The sequence below is a fragment of the Phacochoerus africanus genome, chromosome 10 (assembly GCF_016906955.1).
Source record: "Phacochoerus africanus isolate WHEZ1 chromosome 10, ROS_Pafr_v1, whole genome shotgun sequence".
NCBI lineage: Eukaryota > Metazoa > Chordata > Mammalia > Artiodactyla > Suidae > Phacochoerus > Phacochoerus africanus.
Genome location: NC_062553.1, coordinates 121,387,062 through 121,404,153, shown reverse-complemented (window position 1 = coordinate 121,404,153; position 17,092 = coordinate 121,387,062). Strand labels below are relative to the sequence as shown.

General features: G+C 42.2%; 1 protein-coding gene across 1 annotated transcript in view; it reads right to left on the bottom strand.

The window, feature by feature from the left end:
• Window positions 1–7,989, bottom strand: part of EIF4E (eukaryotic translation initiation factor 4E) — a 51,124-nt gene extending 43,135 nt beyond the window's left edge. The window contains exon 1 of the mRNA XM_047798645.1: window positions 6,628–7,989. Within this exon, the coding sequence (XP_047654601.1) occupies window positions 6,628–6,645 (18 nt within the window). The 5' untranslated portion in view covers window positions 6,646–7,989. The remainder of the gene's footprint in view (window positions 1–6,627) is intronic.
• Window positions 7,990–17,092: the final 9,103 nt, after the last annotated feature.

Sequence of the window (17,092 nt, the reverse complement as noted above, 5' to 3'; positions counted from 1 at the left end):
TGGAGGTTCCCAGGCTAGGGGTCTAATTGGAGCTGTAGCCACCAGCCTACGCCAGGGCCACAGCCACGTGGGATCCGAGCCGAGTCTTTGACCCATGCCACAGCTCACGGCAACACAGGATCGCTAACCCACTGAGCAAGGCCAGGGATTGAACCCAAAACCTCATGGTTCCTAGTCAGATTCGTTAACCACTAAGCCACGACGGGAACTCCACAAACTGTCATCTCTGAATGCTGCATTTGAAAATCAAAGTCAGAGTTCCTGTCATGGCTCAGCGGTTAATGAACCCGACCAGTATCCATGAGGACTCGAGTCTGATTCCTGGGCTCACTCAATGGATTAAGGATCCTGCACTGCCGTGAGCCATGGTGTAGGTCGCAGACACGGCTCAGATCCTGCGATGCTGTGGCTCTGGTGTAGGCTGGCAGCTACAGCTGATTCCACTCCTAGCCTGAGAACCTCCATATGCATCAGGTGCAGCCCTAAAAGAGACTAAAAAAAAAAAAGAAAGAAAATCAAAGTTACTATGAGATAACTTCTTATTCCCATTTTTCAGCTACACTTAGAAACTTTGGTCTAGAAGGTCACAAAGACATTAAAATTAAGATTAGGACTCATATTCATTTCCTTCTCAAAAAATTCTCACAAAGTGAGGAGTTCCCACTTGTGGTGCACTGGGTTAAGAATCTAACTGCAAAACCTCAGGTCACTTTGGAGGTGCGGGTTCAATTCCTGGACCAGCACAGTGAGTTCAAGGATCCAGCATTGCCACAGCTGCAGCACAGGTTGCAACTGCGGCTTGGAGTCAATCCCTGGCCTGGGGAACTTCCATATGCATTGGGAGTAGCATTAAAAAACAAAACAAAAAAAAACCAGACTCAATAGAGCAATGCACAGGAGCAAGAAGAGCAAGGAAATTCCTATTAGTAGTAGAGAAGGAAAAGAAAAAACTATTGCTAGTACAACTATTTCACAGGTTCCTTGTTCCAATAAAGACTGCTAGTACTTCTACTATATTCTTAAACTTATACAAATTATTCTATTTCATTTTTAGAATAATTTTTTTAAAACTTTGCATAGAATTTTCTGCCCAAATTGGCCAGTTAACATTTTATTCTCTCCAACTTTGGTGTGTAAATTACATCTGTTTCTAATTTAGACCTAAGCCTAATAATTAGGCATATTAATTCAAAGCATAAAGTGAAGTGAAATTTAAAATATAAACATCAGAACCTAACTAATTTGTTTGACTTATATATGAACTTTGATATACTGGGTTCTTTCATAATGCAAAAATATGCATATTAATTTGCAAGGTCTGCTTGTTGGCCAAAACACTGCATTATATAACATTTGTCAATATGTATTTAAGACTTGTTTACTTTCTTTTCTTTTTTTGTCTTTTTGCCTTTTCTAGGGCCGCTTCCGTGACATATGGAGGTTCCCAGGCTGGGGGTCAAATCGGAGCTGTAGCCGCCGGCCTACGCCAGAGCCACAGCCACATGGGATCCGAGCTGAGTCTGCAACCTACACCACAGCTCACGGCAACGCCGGATCCTTAACCCACTGAGCAAGGCCAGGGATCGAACCCAAAACCTCATGGTTCCTAGTCGGATTCGTGAACCAGTGTGCCATGACGGGAACTACAAGACTTATTTAATAAACTCTTTGCAATACAAAATATGTTCCTAAAGGATAAAAAGGGAAACATTAGATCAGCTGACTGTACAATTCCACTTATGAAACTAATGCACAGTTTAAAAAATTCGAGACATGCAATATAAAAACAAGTAGAAACTTCAGGGTTTTTTTGTTTTGTTTTGCTTTTTAGGGCCACACTCGCAGCGTATTGAAGTTCCCAGGCTAGGGGTCAAATGGGAGCTACAGCTGCCAGCCTACTCCACAGCCACAGTAATGAGGGCTCTGAGCCACGTGTGACCTATACCATAGCTCCCAGCAACGGTGGATCCCCAACGCACTAAAGCCAGGAATTGAACTTGCATCCTCAGGGATACTATGTGGATTTGTTTCAGTTGTGCCACAGCATGAACACCTACTCCCTAAGTTTAACTAAAGAAACCATACATAATCTTTTACCTTTAAAAGAACTACAAGTCAAAAAAAAAAAAAAAAAAGCCCAATAATGAAGAATGCAACATAAAGATAAAAGCTATTAAAAACCATGACCCAAAGGAGGCAAGTTGGCCTGCCATCTTCACCAACTAATATTAAGTCTAACTATGATCTACCCACAAAATCTAATTTTAACCTAACCACATTCAAATGCCAAAAGAATAACAGGAGAATATTGTTTATCCCAATGTTCAAAATTTTGACATATTATGGGAGTCCCCTTCGTGGCTCAGCAGTTAACGAGTCCCACCCACTAGGATCCATGAGAATGCAGGTTTTACCCCTGGCCCGGCTCAGAGGGTTAAGGATTTGGCATTGCCATGAGCTGTGGTGTAGGCTGCAGATGTGGCTCAGATCCCAAATTGCTATGGCTGTGGTGGAGGCCATCAGCTATAGCTCTGATTCAACCTCTAGCCTGGGAACTTCCATATGCTGCAGGTGAGGTCCTAAAAGGAAAACAAAACAAAACAAAAAAAAACTTGCCATATTACCTGTTTAGAAGTACAGCGCTTCCTTTAAATTGCCGATCAAACCTCTCAACACATTTACTATCTGCAAACCACTTCTTGTGTGTGTGTGTTGCTTTTTTAAAAATTAACGTAGGTGATTTACAGAGTTCCCATTGTGGCTCAGTGGTTAACAAACCCAACTAGGATCCATGAGGATTCGGGTTCAATCCCTAACTTCACTCAGTGGTTAAGGATCTGGCGCTGCCATGAGCTGTGGTGTAGGTTGCAGACGTGGCTCGGGTCTGGTGCTGCTGTGGCTGTGGAGTAGGCCGGTGGCTACAGCTCTGTCCGATTCCATCCATAGCCTGGCAACCTTTATATGCTGCAAGTGAGGCCCTTGAAAAAAAAAAAAAGATTTTTTTTTGAAAGTAGTCGAGGAGTTCCCATCATGGCGCTGTGGAAACAAATTCAACTAGGAGGCATGAGGTTGTGGATTCAACCCCTGGCCTTGCTCAGTGGGTTAAGGATACCAGTGTTGCCGTGAGCTTGGACAGACAAGCTTGGATCTGGCATTGCTGTGGCTGTAACGCAGGCCAGCAGCTGTAACTCTGATTAGACCCCTAGCCTGGGAACCTTCATATGCTGTAAGTGCAGCCCTAAAAAGCAAAAAAAAAAAAAAGAAAAGAAAAGAAAAGAAAAGGAGTTGATTTACAATGCTGTATTAGTTTCAGGTGTATAACAAAGCAATTCAGTTTTATATATGTGTGTACTTATTACTTTCCAGATTCTTTCTTGTTATAGGCTATTACAAGATATTGAGTATAGATAGTTCTCTGTGCTACAGAGCAGTTCCTCGTTGTTTATCTATTTTATATATAGTAGTGTTACCATTTAATCCCAAACTCCTAATTTACCCCTCCTCCCTTCCTTCCCCCTTTGGTAATCCAAATTTGTTTTCTATGTCTATGAGTTGATTACTATTTCATAAATAAATTCATTTGTATCATTTTTTTACATTTCATGTAAGCCATTTAACTGATCTCACAGACACTTGAGAATCACACAATATAAGTTGAAAATGATATTTAACATAATTTCCATCGATAAAAATTCCCTGAATGCTTACAAAGGTGGGACAAGCAGGAAAAAACCTGACTCTTAGGTGCTTATGATTATGTCCAGCAAAAAGTAAGGAAAGTCACAAGCTAACTCCATTAGCAATGAACAAATATGTTTTCTGTAGACTTCTACAGGGATACCGATTGCAACAAACACTAATCAGCCGCTTGAAAAAAAAAATCTCAGTTGTTTTGTGGTGCAGGGGGTTAAGGATCCAGTGCTGTGGCCTGGTTTGCTGCCATGGCTCAGATGTGATCCCTGGCCCAGGAGATTCCACATGCTGCAGGCGCAGTCAAAATAAGTAAATAAATTAAATTAAACAAAACTCACTATATAAAACTGTCCAAAAATAGAATTCTAAAGGACTAACCTGTGGACAAGGATGCATTAAAAAGTACTAAAATTTTGCGTTTTCACTAAAAATGAACACGAAATTATTTTACACGAATCCTAAAAATACTATAGTTTCAAACTGGCTTTCTATTTTATTCAAACACTAGGTTTTTAAGTTCCTCACTCCCCACATTTGAATTCAGTATTCAAATCTCCCAGGGGTCATTACTAGAAGGACTACTATACTGTATCATTCATGAGAGATCACTGGAAATTAAGCTCCTAGAGGTTTACATTGAACAAGGTATATAATCACATTTTGTATAACTTTGTATCCTAAAGAACACTTGGTACAAGGTTCTAAACATACAGGGAGCCATAAATATTTACTGACTCAAAACAGTTCTTCAACACTTTGTAGTTCTGTTCTCTGCTGTTGAACCAAAACAGCATAGCTTTGCAAAACCCAAATTACCTAAATGTTACTGAAACTGCACAGAATACATTATTGTTTTATTGTGTAGAGGTTTTAGCCTTGCCCCTATTACCAGCTGCAATGCTTTTTATTGAAGCTGGTACAATAGGTAGGAGAGTTCATCCAGTTAGAAATAGATGTCACAACTCATTAAAAGGGACTTAACTAAAATTTTACAAATACATCTTTTATCTATTTAACATTAATGTTCTAAAAATCAATTAATTGTACCAGCAACTTAAGAGTTTTGTAGTCCATCTAATTTTCAGGAATATAAATAAAAATCGGTACCAATAAAAATACAAGGGAGTTCCCACTTGTGACAATGTAGGTTAAGAATCCCAATGCAGTGGCTGGGATTGCTGCGGAGATGCAGGTTCAATGCCCAGCCCGACACAGTGGGTTAAAGGCTCCCGGGTTAAAGGATCCAGCGTAGGCGTAGCCGCAACTGCATCTTAGGTCCAGCTGTGGCTCGGATTCAGCCCCTGGCCTGGGAACTTCCATATGCCTCGCGTGCGGCCATATATACAATTTTCAAAAATAAATAAATAAACAAATGAATAAATAATAAATATAAGTACAAATAACCAAGCAGAAAAACTACCTTAAATTCGGGCAACAAGGAAAGGATAATTAACATCAATGTAACTGAAAAATAAGCATTTTTGTATCCTATAGATCTTTTTATAACTAGTTGTTTTTTTTAATTATAAAAGTCTTCAAAGAAAAGTCAAAGCAAGTTGGGACGCCATCATCAAAATCACGAACTACCATTAAAGATTCACAAAATTATCGGGCAACCAAGGTCTAGTACAGTTCCAGAGTATCAAACGTTTTCTGGCTACACACCTCTAAAACAGAATCACTTGTATGTGACATTCCTAAAACGGCAACACAGGCCTAGAAGTTTCCGTGAGTCAGTGCCGGCAAACCCAAACTATGACAAACATACTCTCTCCTTTGGGCGGTAACTATCAACTTTGTGCTCTGGGATCAGCCTGCTTAAAATAAGTTTAAGATGGTGCCTGAACTGGGAAGAAAGCCAGGAGAACGGATAAAGAAAAAAAATCAAACAGAAACCTAACTTTAAAAGTTAAGTTAAACTGTGTCTGAGAACTCTTCCAGAGGATAAAGCCGCGGAAGAACAGATGGATCTACACCCATTCGCACTCTCTGAGGCGTGCGCACAGCGCGGAAAGGATGAATGAATGGAAGACAGGCGCGTGTGAAATGCCGCAGGTCCGGCCGGCAAGCCGACCAGCCCCAGCAGCTATCAGCAGGCCTCGCTCCTCCCCCTTCCCTCCTCCATGACAGCCCAGGCTCAAGCATGGAGGGGCGAGGACAATGTGATCCCCCTTCCAACCACCAGCACCCTTCATCCTACTCTCAGAGCTTTACCGCGCCACCAAGGGTTCTCCTCCCCACCCCGAAACCTTTCTCGCCTACCGGGTCGCCAACCCCGACAACTCTCGGACATGCTGGAGTAACATGCGCTCGCCCCTCTCGGCACCCCTCGGCGAGGAAGAACCTTCTCCGCGCGTGCCGCGGCACCACTCCCGCCCAACCCACCCCGTGGCACCGCGCGCTCACCGGCTCCCTGGCCCACCGGTCTAAGACATCCCGGCGCGCGCCCGGAACCCAAGCCCCTGAGCTAGAGCTCAGGAGGGAGAGAGGGAAAGGCTGCTCCGAGGCTCCCTCCTCCATCTCATTCCAGGCCGGCTCGCCGCCCACCGTCCCTGCGAATCCTGGCGCTCGTTCGGAGCCGGGCCCGCGCCTTCCCATAGCAAAGGCACGATTCCCACACACCTCGCCCAGGGGCCGGATCACCCACCACCCTTATAGACACCTTGCGGCTCCACAGGAGGAGCCGCGCCGCCCCTCCCCCACATCTCTCTCCCCTAGCTCGCGGGCCCCCACCAGAACGTGTGCTCTACACGCCGTGGCGGCCAGCCTCCGGGGCGCCCCCAATTGTCCGCAGGGAGGTCAGGCCAAAGAAGAGGGGGAGGGGGCGGCAAGGGGTAGCGTGCGCGCTGGGAACGCCGTCCCGCGGGATCCTTCAGTCCGAAAGGAGACGGAGCGCGGGGACCGGTGGGGGTGGGGGCCAAAGGCAATACTCACCGGTTCCACAGTCGCCATCTTAGATCGATCTGATCGCACAACCGCTCCTGAAGGGAGGGGGTGAGAGGAAAAAAATGAGATTCAAACCGGATTGGTCGGCTACTGTTCACGTGACGGACGTGTCCGTTTGGCCCTGGCGGCGCCTGCGCAAGACTGCGGCTGCGTGTTTAACAAGAGGCTTCTGGGAAGTGGAGTCGCTCTCTCGGTGGCTCGCTCTCCCTGTCTCTTTTTTTTTAGGCTAGGAAGTTTAAAAAAAAAAAAAAAAGACTGGTCACGTGGCCGGTGGGTACCGTGCGCGGTTCTCGGCGCAGCGGACACTCGCGTGCTGGCGGGTGGCTTTCAGTCCTCTGCTCTTCCGCCTGGATAGTTGCTGTCGCACTCACTGCCAGGCATGCCTCCTGTGCCCTTTGTCGCCCTGTCCTCCCATCTTCCTCGGAAGGTTGGGAACTGTAGGCTCAACACGCACAATAAGGCTTCATTTGCTTAGTTGAGGTCCTAGGACAAGTTGCCTGTGTGTTTATTTAATTTTCTTTTGACTTCCCACCATTTTCTCTTAGTTCCAAAAAGAGGCGGCGAGGGAAAATCGTTAAGCAATCGACCCTCCCCCGTCCCCCGGCTCCGCTAACGCTGGTGGTCACTCATTGCCATCACTGCGAAAGGGAGTGGCGGAACCGCCCACAGTAACCACTTGCCACAGTTCGGGGGAGGGGGAGTGCACCCGACAGCTTTTCGTGTTCCAACTCCTGAGATTAAAATCTCAGGGCTAAATCTTGCGTGGAAGTAAAAATTATTTGAAGTTCTGTCCTCTCGATTGCACTGTTCTGCTTCGACGTGAAGGGAAATAGCCCAAGTCCAGGTGCCAGCCAGGGAAGCCACTCCGGCCCCCGCTGACTAAGCCCTGGACTGACCGTCAGGAGTCGTTAGGCTGGGTCAACTATGACTCTTGACGTTGACTCATTCTCCTTAGGCAAGTGACTTAATCATTCAGTGCCTCAGCTTTTTCATTTATGAACCACAGATGGTAATACACTTACCTCACAAGGGTATGCTGTGGTAATGATTGCAACCAGCTTTGAAAATGCATCAGACTCTATAAATGCTTCATAATAAGCAACCTCGTGCCTTCGTAAGGATCAGCTGCTTCCCTTACTGTTTCTTTAAACAATGTTTTAAATTTTTCTTTTGCTTATGTTGTTACATTATCATGTACACCAATGCAATTTTTAAAGTTTCGAGACAATGTTTTTATAACTAGCTACCCTCCATAGAGGCTTTAATGTTTAGGAAAATATTGTTATAATCACTGGCAATTAGAAATTTATCCCCAGAGTGACATCCGACGTTTTCTTCCCCACTAAGATACTGTGCTGTCATTTCTTTCTTTCTTTCTTTTTTTTTTTTTTGCTTGTGCTGTCATTTCTGAAGACAGCGTTACTCTGCACAGTCTGGTTATCCATGTAAAAAACAGAACAAATCTAGCAGAGTGCTACTGCAAGATTTTAATGAGGAAGATATTATATCATTACTATTTCCCATGCTTCTTAAGAATGTTAACACCAGAAAAATCAGTATAATCAGGCTACCTGTGCCTGCCTGCTTTAGTGCTGCTGATGTCCAGAGCTGTGTCATACCTATTATTGAGTACATAATGGTTGCTTGAGTTGACTAACACATAATTGAGACTGTAATAAGAGCTCAAAACCATTTCCTGCTCATATGCTTTGGTTTACCTGGATGTCGGAGATGATTAATGAAAGCTTTGGTCCAGTCAGCTTAGCTCTAGTAGGTTTAAAGTAATAGAGTTCTAAAAAATAAAATAAAACAAATTGGATAAAGAGGTTTCTATTTACAGAGACTATGTACTCTTAATTAAACTATCCAAAGTTATTATAGGCAATCTCAGTGATATCTTCTGTTAGTTAAAAGTAGTATCTGATGGGAGTTCCTGTTGTGGCACAGTGGAAGTGAAACCGACTAGGAACCATGAGGTTGCCAGTTCCATCCCTGGCCTCGCTCAGTGGGTTAAGGATCTGGCCGTGCTGTGAGCTGTGGTATAGGTTGCAGACTCGGCTTGGATCTGATGTTGCTATGGCTGTGGTGTAAGCCGGCAGCTGTAGCTCCGGCTAGACCCCTAGCCTGGGAATCTCCATATGCCGTGGGTGCCATCCTAAAAAAAAAAAAAAAAAAGTAGTATCTCAATATCTTTGAGGAGATAATATAGATGTATTATTTTCCCAATGCTGCTAGATAACAGATTTAAAATTCAAAAACACTTCAATCTCTATATGGGACTGAAAACCACTGATATTCTCAAAACTTTAATGATAGCTTCCATTTTATTAACTCTCTTGATCAAAACACTCTTCACTTTTGTTAATCATCCTAGTACTTCTATGGTGCATATATATGCACCTATTCTTCAGAGCTTAATTTCTCTCATTTTGTATGTATTTTGTTGCATGTGTTTTATGGCATATTCATCTGTCCTTGCTTAACATCGCTATTAGATTCCACCATGTCAAAGACTTGGTGATTAGGTTTTTAATCAATGTGTGTCTATGGTTTTGTTTTGGCCAATCTGAAGTGTACAGAGAAGAAAATTTATACTATATTAATCTACAAATGTACATTTGTTACATTACTACCATATTTGTGTTTGCATTTAAAGAAAAGAGAATAGAAAGATTTTTTTAAGTGGGAAATGGTATTGAGATACTATTCTACTTGATCTCATTATCTAGTTAATACATAACTAATAGCCCGGTGTAATATCATGGTAACAATTATTTATAAGCCTAAATTATTGGTCATCATTTAAGAATGTAAAAATAGTCATTATCTTTTCTCTACATATTTTCCTGAGGCTGCTTTATTACTAGTCTATAGATTTTAACTCACGGTAAAAAGACGTTAAATAATGTAGTAGAACGCATAATAAAAACATCATATCATTTTTATCATGTATTTTATTTAGGTTTTCTAGATAACCAAAGTCATTGTTTTGCTGGTTCAAACTAATTACATTTGCTATGATCAGTCGATCCCTCAAAAATATTACTGCTACCCTGTCTAGGATTTTTCTTTTCTTTCTTTCTTTGGCTGTGTCCCCTGCCTAAGATTTTTTTTTTAATTTTAGACATTCTATTAAATTAGATGCCTCTATCAGTCTCTGACTAGTAGTAAGCAATCCTTTTTCTTAAAATGAATAGGCTTTGAGAATGATGACATGAAATTGTATAATAAATGATCCTTAATATTTAATGCTTCATATTAACTTTAGATATAATCTAAACCTGCCTCTAGTTAACATTAACTTCTTTTTTTTTAAGTTTTTATTTATTTTTTATTATTATTTTTTTGTTGTCTTTTTGCTATTTCTTGGGCCGCTCCCGCGGCATATGGAGGTTCCCAGGCTAGGGGTCGAATTGGAGCTGGAGCCACCTGTCTACACCAGAGCCACAGCAACGTGGGATCCGAGCCACGTCTGCAACCTACACCACAGCTCACGGCAACACCAGATCCTTAACCCACTGAGCAAGGGCAGGGATCGAACCCGCAACCTCATGGTTCCTAGTAGGATTCGTTAACCACTGCGCCACGACGGGAACTCCAACATTAACTTCTTATAAACCTTTTTCATTCTCTTTTAAACCTGGTTATACTTTATACTCTATTTTTTTAATTGTTACTGTTATTTTCTACAGTGATGTTCCTTTAAGAAAGCCCTAAAAGAAAGCCTTTTCAATTACAATTATATAGGAGTTGCCTTGTGGCACAGTGGGTTAAGTATCCAGCATTGTCACTACAGCAGCCCAGGTTGTTCTTCGATCCTTGGCCCAGGAACATCTACATGCCACAGGCAAGCCCAAAACAAAACCAAAACCAAAACAAAACAATTAAATAGTTTACTATTTGAGAGCATGAGTTCTGATGTCAAGTTATCGTTCACAATCTCAATTCTACCGTTTGCTCTAAGACCATGCAGATTATTTAGTCTCTTTGTCTCTCATTTTTGTCATGAGCTGGATGGGCACAATAATAGTACTTATCTTGTATAGTTAGTGTGAGAAATGAGTTAATCCATGCTTAGAATAGTTCTTAGATCACAGTAAGTACTCAATGTTAACTATAATTACCATGATGTAATATTATATTAACATAAATTTCTTATTTCTACTTTTTGTAGCGTAATATGCTTAAGAAATCTTTTATGCAGAGAACCAACCCTGCCCGTTCTCTTTAAGGATATTCCAAGCTTTCAGAATCAACTAACGTTTATTGATTTCTTATAACATACTGAGTATTTTTTTTTTAACCTTTTCTTGGGCCACTCCCACGGCATATGGAGCTTCCCAGGCTAGGGGTCGAATTGGAGCTGTAGCCACCGGCCTACGTCAGAGCCACAGCAACACGGGATCCGAGCCGCGTCTGCAACCTACACCACAGCTCACAGCATCCTTAACCCACCGAGCAAGGGCAGGGATCGAACCCAAAAGCTCATGGTTCCTAGTTGGATGCGTTAACCACTGCGCCACGACGGGAACTCCTATACTGAGTATTTTTCACATCAATTAACTCATTTATCTTTATTACAAATACATGAATTAAACATTATCACTCCCATCTTATAAAGAAACAGACTCAGTAAAGTTAGGGAACACAAGCAAGTCCACACAGGCATTGGTGAGTCAGAATTCAAACCTGGTTTTCTTTTTTTTTTTTTTTTTTTGCTTTTAGGGCCACCCCTGCAGCATATGGAAGTTCCCAAGCTAGGGCTCAAATCGGAGCTGCCAGCCTACACCACAGCTCACAGCAACACCAGGTCCTTAACTCACTGAGTGAGGCCAGGGGTCGAACCTGCATTCTCATGGATGCTAGTCAGATGTGTTAACCACTGAGCCAGGATGGGAACTCCAAACAGTTTTCTTGGCTCCAACATTCTTTCCTCCAAACCACAGCTACTTTGCTCTGACAGAGTCTTCCAATACTTTTGTCTCTTTGAAAGACTTCTAAAACCAAGTTCATGTACATAACTGACAATTCAAAAAGTACTAAGTTAGCAATTAAAAGTGTAATTGTTGAAGTTTATTTAAAGGACATGGAGGGCTCAGGCACTTCCTTTTTGGACTGTAAAATCTGCTTAGCATCCTGAGTTACAGAAATATAAATAGTTCACTACCCATATAAAGAAGTGTGACTAAGAACCAAAAGGGTGCAGCTAACAAGCACCGTAACAAGCACTCATTCACCTAATGGCTGGGACAGTCACTTAGTTTCTTCCCTTGTTTCATTCGGATCTCTGCTCAATTCCATCTCCTGAGAGAAGGCTTCTGTGGCCACCCTGTCTAAATCAGCATGCTCATTACTGTTTACCTCTTTACCCTGGTTTATTTTTCTTCGGACCACTGCATAACCCTACCTCTAAATTATTAAAAATTAAAATTGTTTAATTGTTGGTTGTCTCCACTAATAAAATAGTAGCTTCTTGATGATTTATAAGTAGTTTGCTAACAAATATTTGGGAAAAAAACCAAATCTAATTTTAAAAACTTCATTAAAAGTCTAGCCTCGGAACTAATAATGTAATAGGAAAATTACTATATGCCAGGCATCATGTTAAACAGTTTACATGCATTGATAATACCTCATTTTATCTTCAACATTCTGAGCTAGATAAGGAAACTTGAGGTTAAATAACTCAGCTCTGTCCTCAGGGCTCTTAACACTATATAATATTGACAAGTCTGTCAATAGAGAATTATTATTGGACTGCCTAATAAGAAAGATAGTTGTCTAGCTTGGGGTTAATAGATCCAGATCCAGACTATTGCCTTTGGAATGGATTAGCATTGAGATCCTGCTGTGTAGCGCTGGGAACTATGTGTAGTCACTTACGATGGAGACTGATAATGTGAGAAAAAAGAATGTATACATGTATGTGTAACTGGGTCACCATGCTGTACAGTAGGAAAAAAAAGGTAAAAACTCAAAAAAAAAAAAAAAAAGATAGTTGTCTGAAATAATGAGAAAAAATCTGCAAAGAGTACATGAGAAATTCACATAAGTAGTATGCTGGGCCAATAAGAAGGTACCGTAAATAAATTTAATTTACCTTTAAAAGTTGAAATTAGAAACAATTTAAATATATGAGATGAAATCAGTAGTCTTTAGTACTAATCCACAAGATTGTAAACACCCAAAATTCGAGAGCTTTGGGTGGAACTTCAGGGAGGCATGGCTGGATTTTCATTGCTACATACATGAGTAAGTGCTTACATAGAACCAGTCGAAAGAAAGAAATGTGTTTTGTAGCTTCTGTTGTGGCCCAGCGGTAACGAGCACGACTAATATCCATAAGGACTAGGGTTCGCTCCCTGGCCTCACTCAGTGGGTCAAGAATCTGGCAATGCCTTGTGAGCTGTGGTGTAGGTTGCAGATGTGGTTTGGATCTGGTGTTGCTGTGGCTGAGGCGTAGGCCAGCAGCTGCAGCTAGCCTGGGAACTTCTGTATGCCTTGGGTGTGGCCCTCAAAAAAGAAAGGTTTTAATGAATGGGAGTTGGCCTGTTGGCCATCTATAAAAGAGGCATCTTGAATGACAATATTTGACAATCTAGCATTTTTCTGGGGACAGGGTGCCCTAGTGCAAAAACATGGAACTCTAGTCCATTGGCCCTCATTGGAATAGATTATTAAGGATACCAACCATACAGCTAGTTTGCCTTGTTTTTAATTTTTTTTAAATTTGGGGAGTTCCCTTCATAGCTCAGTGGTTAACAAACCCAACTAGGAACCATGAGGATGGGGGTTTGATCCCTGGCCTTGCTCTGTGGGTTAAGGATCCAGTGCTGCCGTGAGCTGTGGCGTAGGTTGCAGATGCAGCTCAGACCACCGCCCCTCCGCCCCCCAGCCACAACACCATTGCTGTGGCTGTGGTGTAGGCTGGCAGCTGTGGCTCTGATTCAACCCCCAGCCTAGGAACTTCCACATGCTATGGGTGTGGCTGTAAAAGGGAAAAAAAAAAATTAAAGTTTCTGTTTTTTTGGCTTTGGGTGAAGCATGTGGAAGTTTTCAAGCCAGGGATCGAACTCACACCACAGTTGCAAAATGCACCACCGCTGCAGCAATGCAGGATCCTTAACCTGATGCACCACAACGTAACTTCCTAATTTGTCTTGTTGTAAATCTAGGTTCACCAAGCAACAACATGATAAACATATATTCTGGTATTAATTTGTACGTAGGACTGATATGGATACATGCACATCTAGACTACTAAATAGTTATATTGCTCAGAGTCCATTGTTTAAAAGGCACTATGTTTTGTTTTGTTTTGTTTTGTTGGGGCTGCAACCATGGCATGTGGAAGTTCCCATGGAAGTTCCTGGGCAAGGGATTAAATCTGAGCTGCAACTGCAACCAATGCTGTAGCAATGTTGGATCCTTAACCCACTGAACTGGGCCAGGATCAAACCCGAGCCTCTGAAGCAACCCAAGCTGTCCCAGAGACAATGTAGGATCCTTAACCTGCTGCACCATAGAAAGTCCCAAGGTACTAAGCTTTTTAGCTTGTTTTATACTCTATGAGCTCAACCACGGCTCACAGCAACACCGGATCCTTAACCCACTGAGCAAGGCCAGGGATCAAACGTGCTTCCTCATGGATACCAGTCAGATTCATTTCCACTGAGCCATGACTGGAACTCCAATTTTGGAAATTTTTAAGTCTACAAAATGTTGAAACAGTACAATAAACACCTAGAAACCTTTCATCTGGCTTCTCTAGGTATTAATCTTTGAATCAGTAAGGATTGATAATATTCATGGAGTTCTCTTGTTGCTCAGTAGGTTAAGGATCTGGCATTGTCACTGAAGAGGCTCAGGTTGTGGGTTCGATCCCCTAGCCTGGGAACTTCCACATGCTGTGGATGCAGCCAAAACAAACAACAACAACAACAAAAAACCACTCAAAAAAAAAATGTTCATGAATAATTGAAAAGTGATAGCACCCAATGGGGCTTGTCCCTCAGAATTGTGGAAATGGTTAATAGCATGGAGTCTCTAGGTGCAAAAGAGATGGGCAGCCAACAAGGGACTATTCGAATTGTTGCAGGAAAAATGGGACATGTCCAAGAGGACGGTCATGTTTCAGGACCTGGGTGAGCTGCCAAGTGAGGATCTTTGGCTTAGTGCAAGAAAGAATTCAAGACTGAGCCATAGTAGGAGTTCCTGTTGTGGCACAGTGGAAACGAACCAGACTGGGAACCTTCAGGTTGTGGGTTCGATCCCTGGCCTCAATCAGTGGGTTAAGGATCCGGCATTGCGGTGAGCTGTGGTGTAGGCTGAAGGCAAGGCTCTGATCTGGCATTGCTGTGGCTGTGATGTAGGACAGTAGCTACAGCTCTGATTAGACCCCTAGCCTGGGAACCTCCATATGCCGTGGGTGTGGCCCTAAAAGGACAAAAGACAAAAAAAAAAGAGTGAGCCATAGTAAAGTGAAAGCAGATTTATTCAGGGAGATATACACTCCATAGACAGAGTTTGGGCCATCTCAGAAATTGAGAGGAAGCCCCAAAATATGGGGTGGTTGCTTCTTATGGGCTGGGTAATTTCATATGCCAATGAGTGGGAGGAATATTCTAATTATTTTGGAGAAGGGGTAGGGATTTCCAGGAATTGGGGCACTATCCACTTTTGACCTCTTATGGTTGGCCTTAGAACTGACCTGGCACCTGTGGGCCTGTCATTCAGCATATGTTAATGTATTTCCATGATGAGGCTCAAGGTCCACTGGAAGTCGAATCTTAGGCCATCTTCGGCCTAACGAGTTCTAACCAGTTTTTGTGATATTCTGTTCTTCTTAATGGTTGTGTCATTCTTTTAATGGTTGTGTCCTGCTCTCTTCCTTCCTGTTTCAGAATTTTGTCATCAAAAAATCAAATCAATGATGGATGATAAGGAGGTTGAAGGTATCCATTTAACAAAAGGACCAATAAAATATTACAATTTTTTGCCCAATTCCTAGATTTGAGCCAGTTTTCATTCTCAAAATCCATCAGTTGGAGTTAGGTGCCTAGGAGAAAGAAACCATGCATGGCCAGTAATGGGGTAACATTTTCCCCAGTTCTTCCCTAAATGATCTCTGGCTATTTATTTGGTTAATTGTATACTCTGGAAAAGGAAGTACCCAAACTAATATTGATGAATTCAGGTCTGACTTTACATTGATACCCAGAGCCTTGAAGCATCATCCTGGGTTCTCTCTTAGATGAGGGCATATGGGTTTCAGGTAATAAATGGAATCCTGGTCAGGGTCTAGCTCACAGTGAATTCACTGTATCACAAACCTACCAGTGGTGATTTTACCATTCCCTAAATAATGACCGGAATAGACATATTCAGTAGTTGAAACTTTGGCCCTTGAGTGAAGAAGTATCACAGTGGGGAAGGCCAAGTGAAACCCTCTGAAACTACTTCTCCCCCACTGACTTCTGTTAAGTCAATAAGCCAAAAGCAATATATTTCTGGAAAGGATAGTAATAATTAGTACCATTGATAAAATGCAAAAGGACACATGGATGGTGGTCCCTATCATGTCTTGATTTAATTCATAAATCTGGCCCATGCAAAAAACAGATAGATCCAAAAACATGGCATTAAACAATTGAAAATCAAGTGGAAGCCCCAACTGCAGCTGCTGTACCAGATTATAGCAGATTTAACGTGGCCTCAGAACATGGTATATATCCATTAATTTGGTGACATTTCTTTTCTCTCCCTACCAAAATGGTGATTAGAGGAGTTCCCGTCGTGGCTCAGTGGTTAGCGAATCAGACTAGGAACCATGAGGTTGAGGGTTCGATCCCTGGCCTTGCTCAGTGGGTTAAGGATCCTGCATTGCTGTGAGCTGTGGTGTAGGTTGAAGATACGGCTCGGATCCCGCATTGCTGTGGCTGTGGTGTAGGCCGGTGGCTACAGCTCTGATTAGACCCCTAGCCTGGGAACCTCCATATGCCGCGGGAGTGGCCCAAGAAAGGCAAAAAGACAAAAAAAAAAAAAAAAGACCAAAATGGAGATTAGAGAGATTTTCCCTTGCATGGACAGGACAGTGTGCATTTATAATTTTGCTCTTGGGCTATGTTATAATATAGCATATTATAGAGTTCTGTCATAATACAGTCCGATGAGGTTTGAAAGTCTGAACATCCTGCAAACATCACATTGACCCACTATATCAATGTCATTATTCTGATCAAACTGGATAAGCAAACAAGGCTAGTACACTGGAAACCTTGGCAGGACATATATGCACTAGAGGGTGGAAAATAAATCCCACTAAGATTCAGGAGTCTGTCACAAAAATACACTTTTCAGAGGTCCAATAGTCAGGGTCATGCCAGGATATCCATCCAAACTAAAGACCCAATTCTGTCATCTCACATCTCCCACAATGAAAAAGGAAGTACGA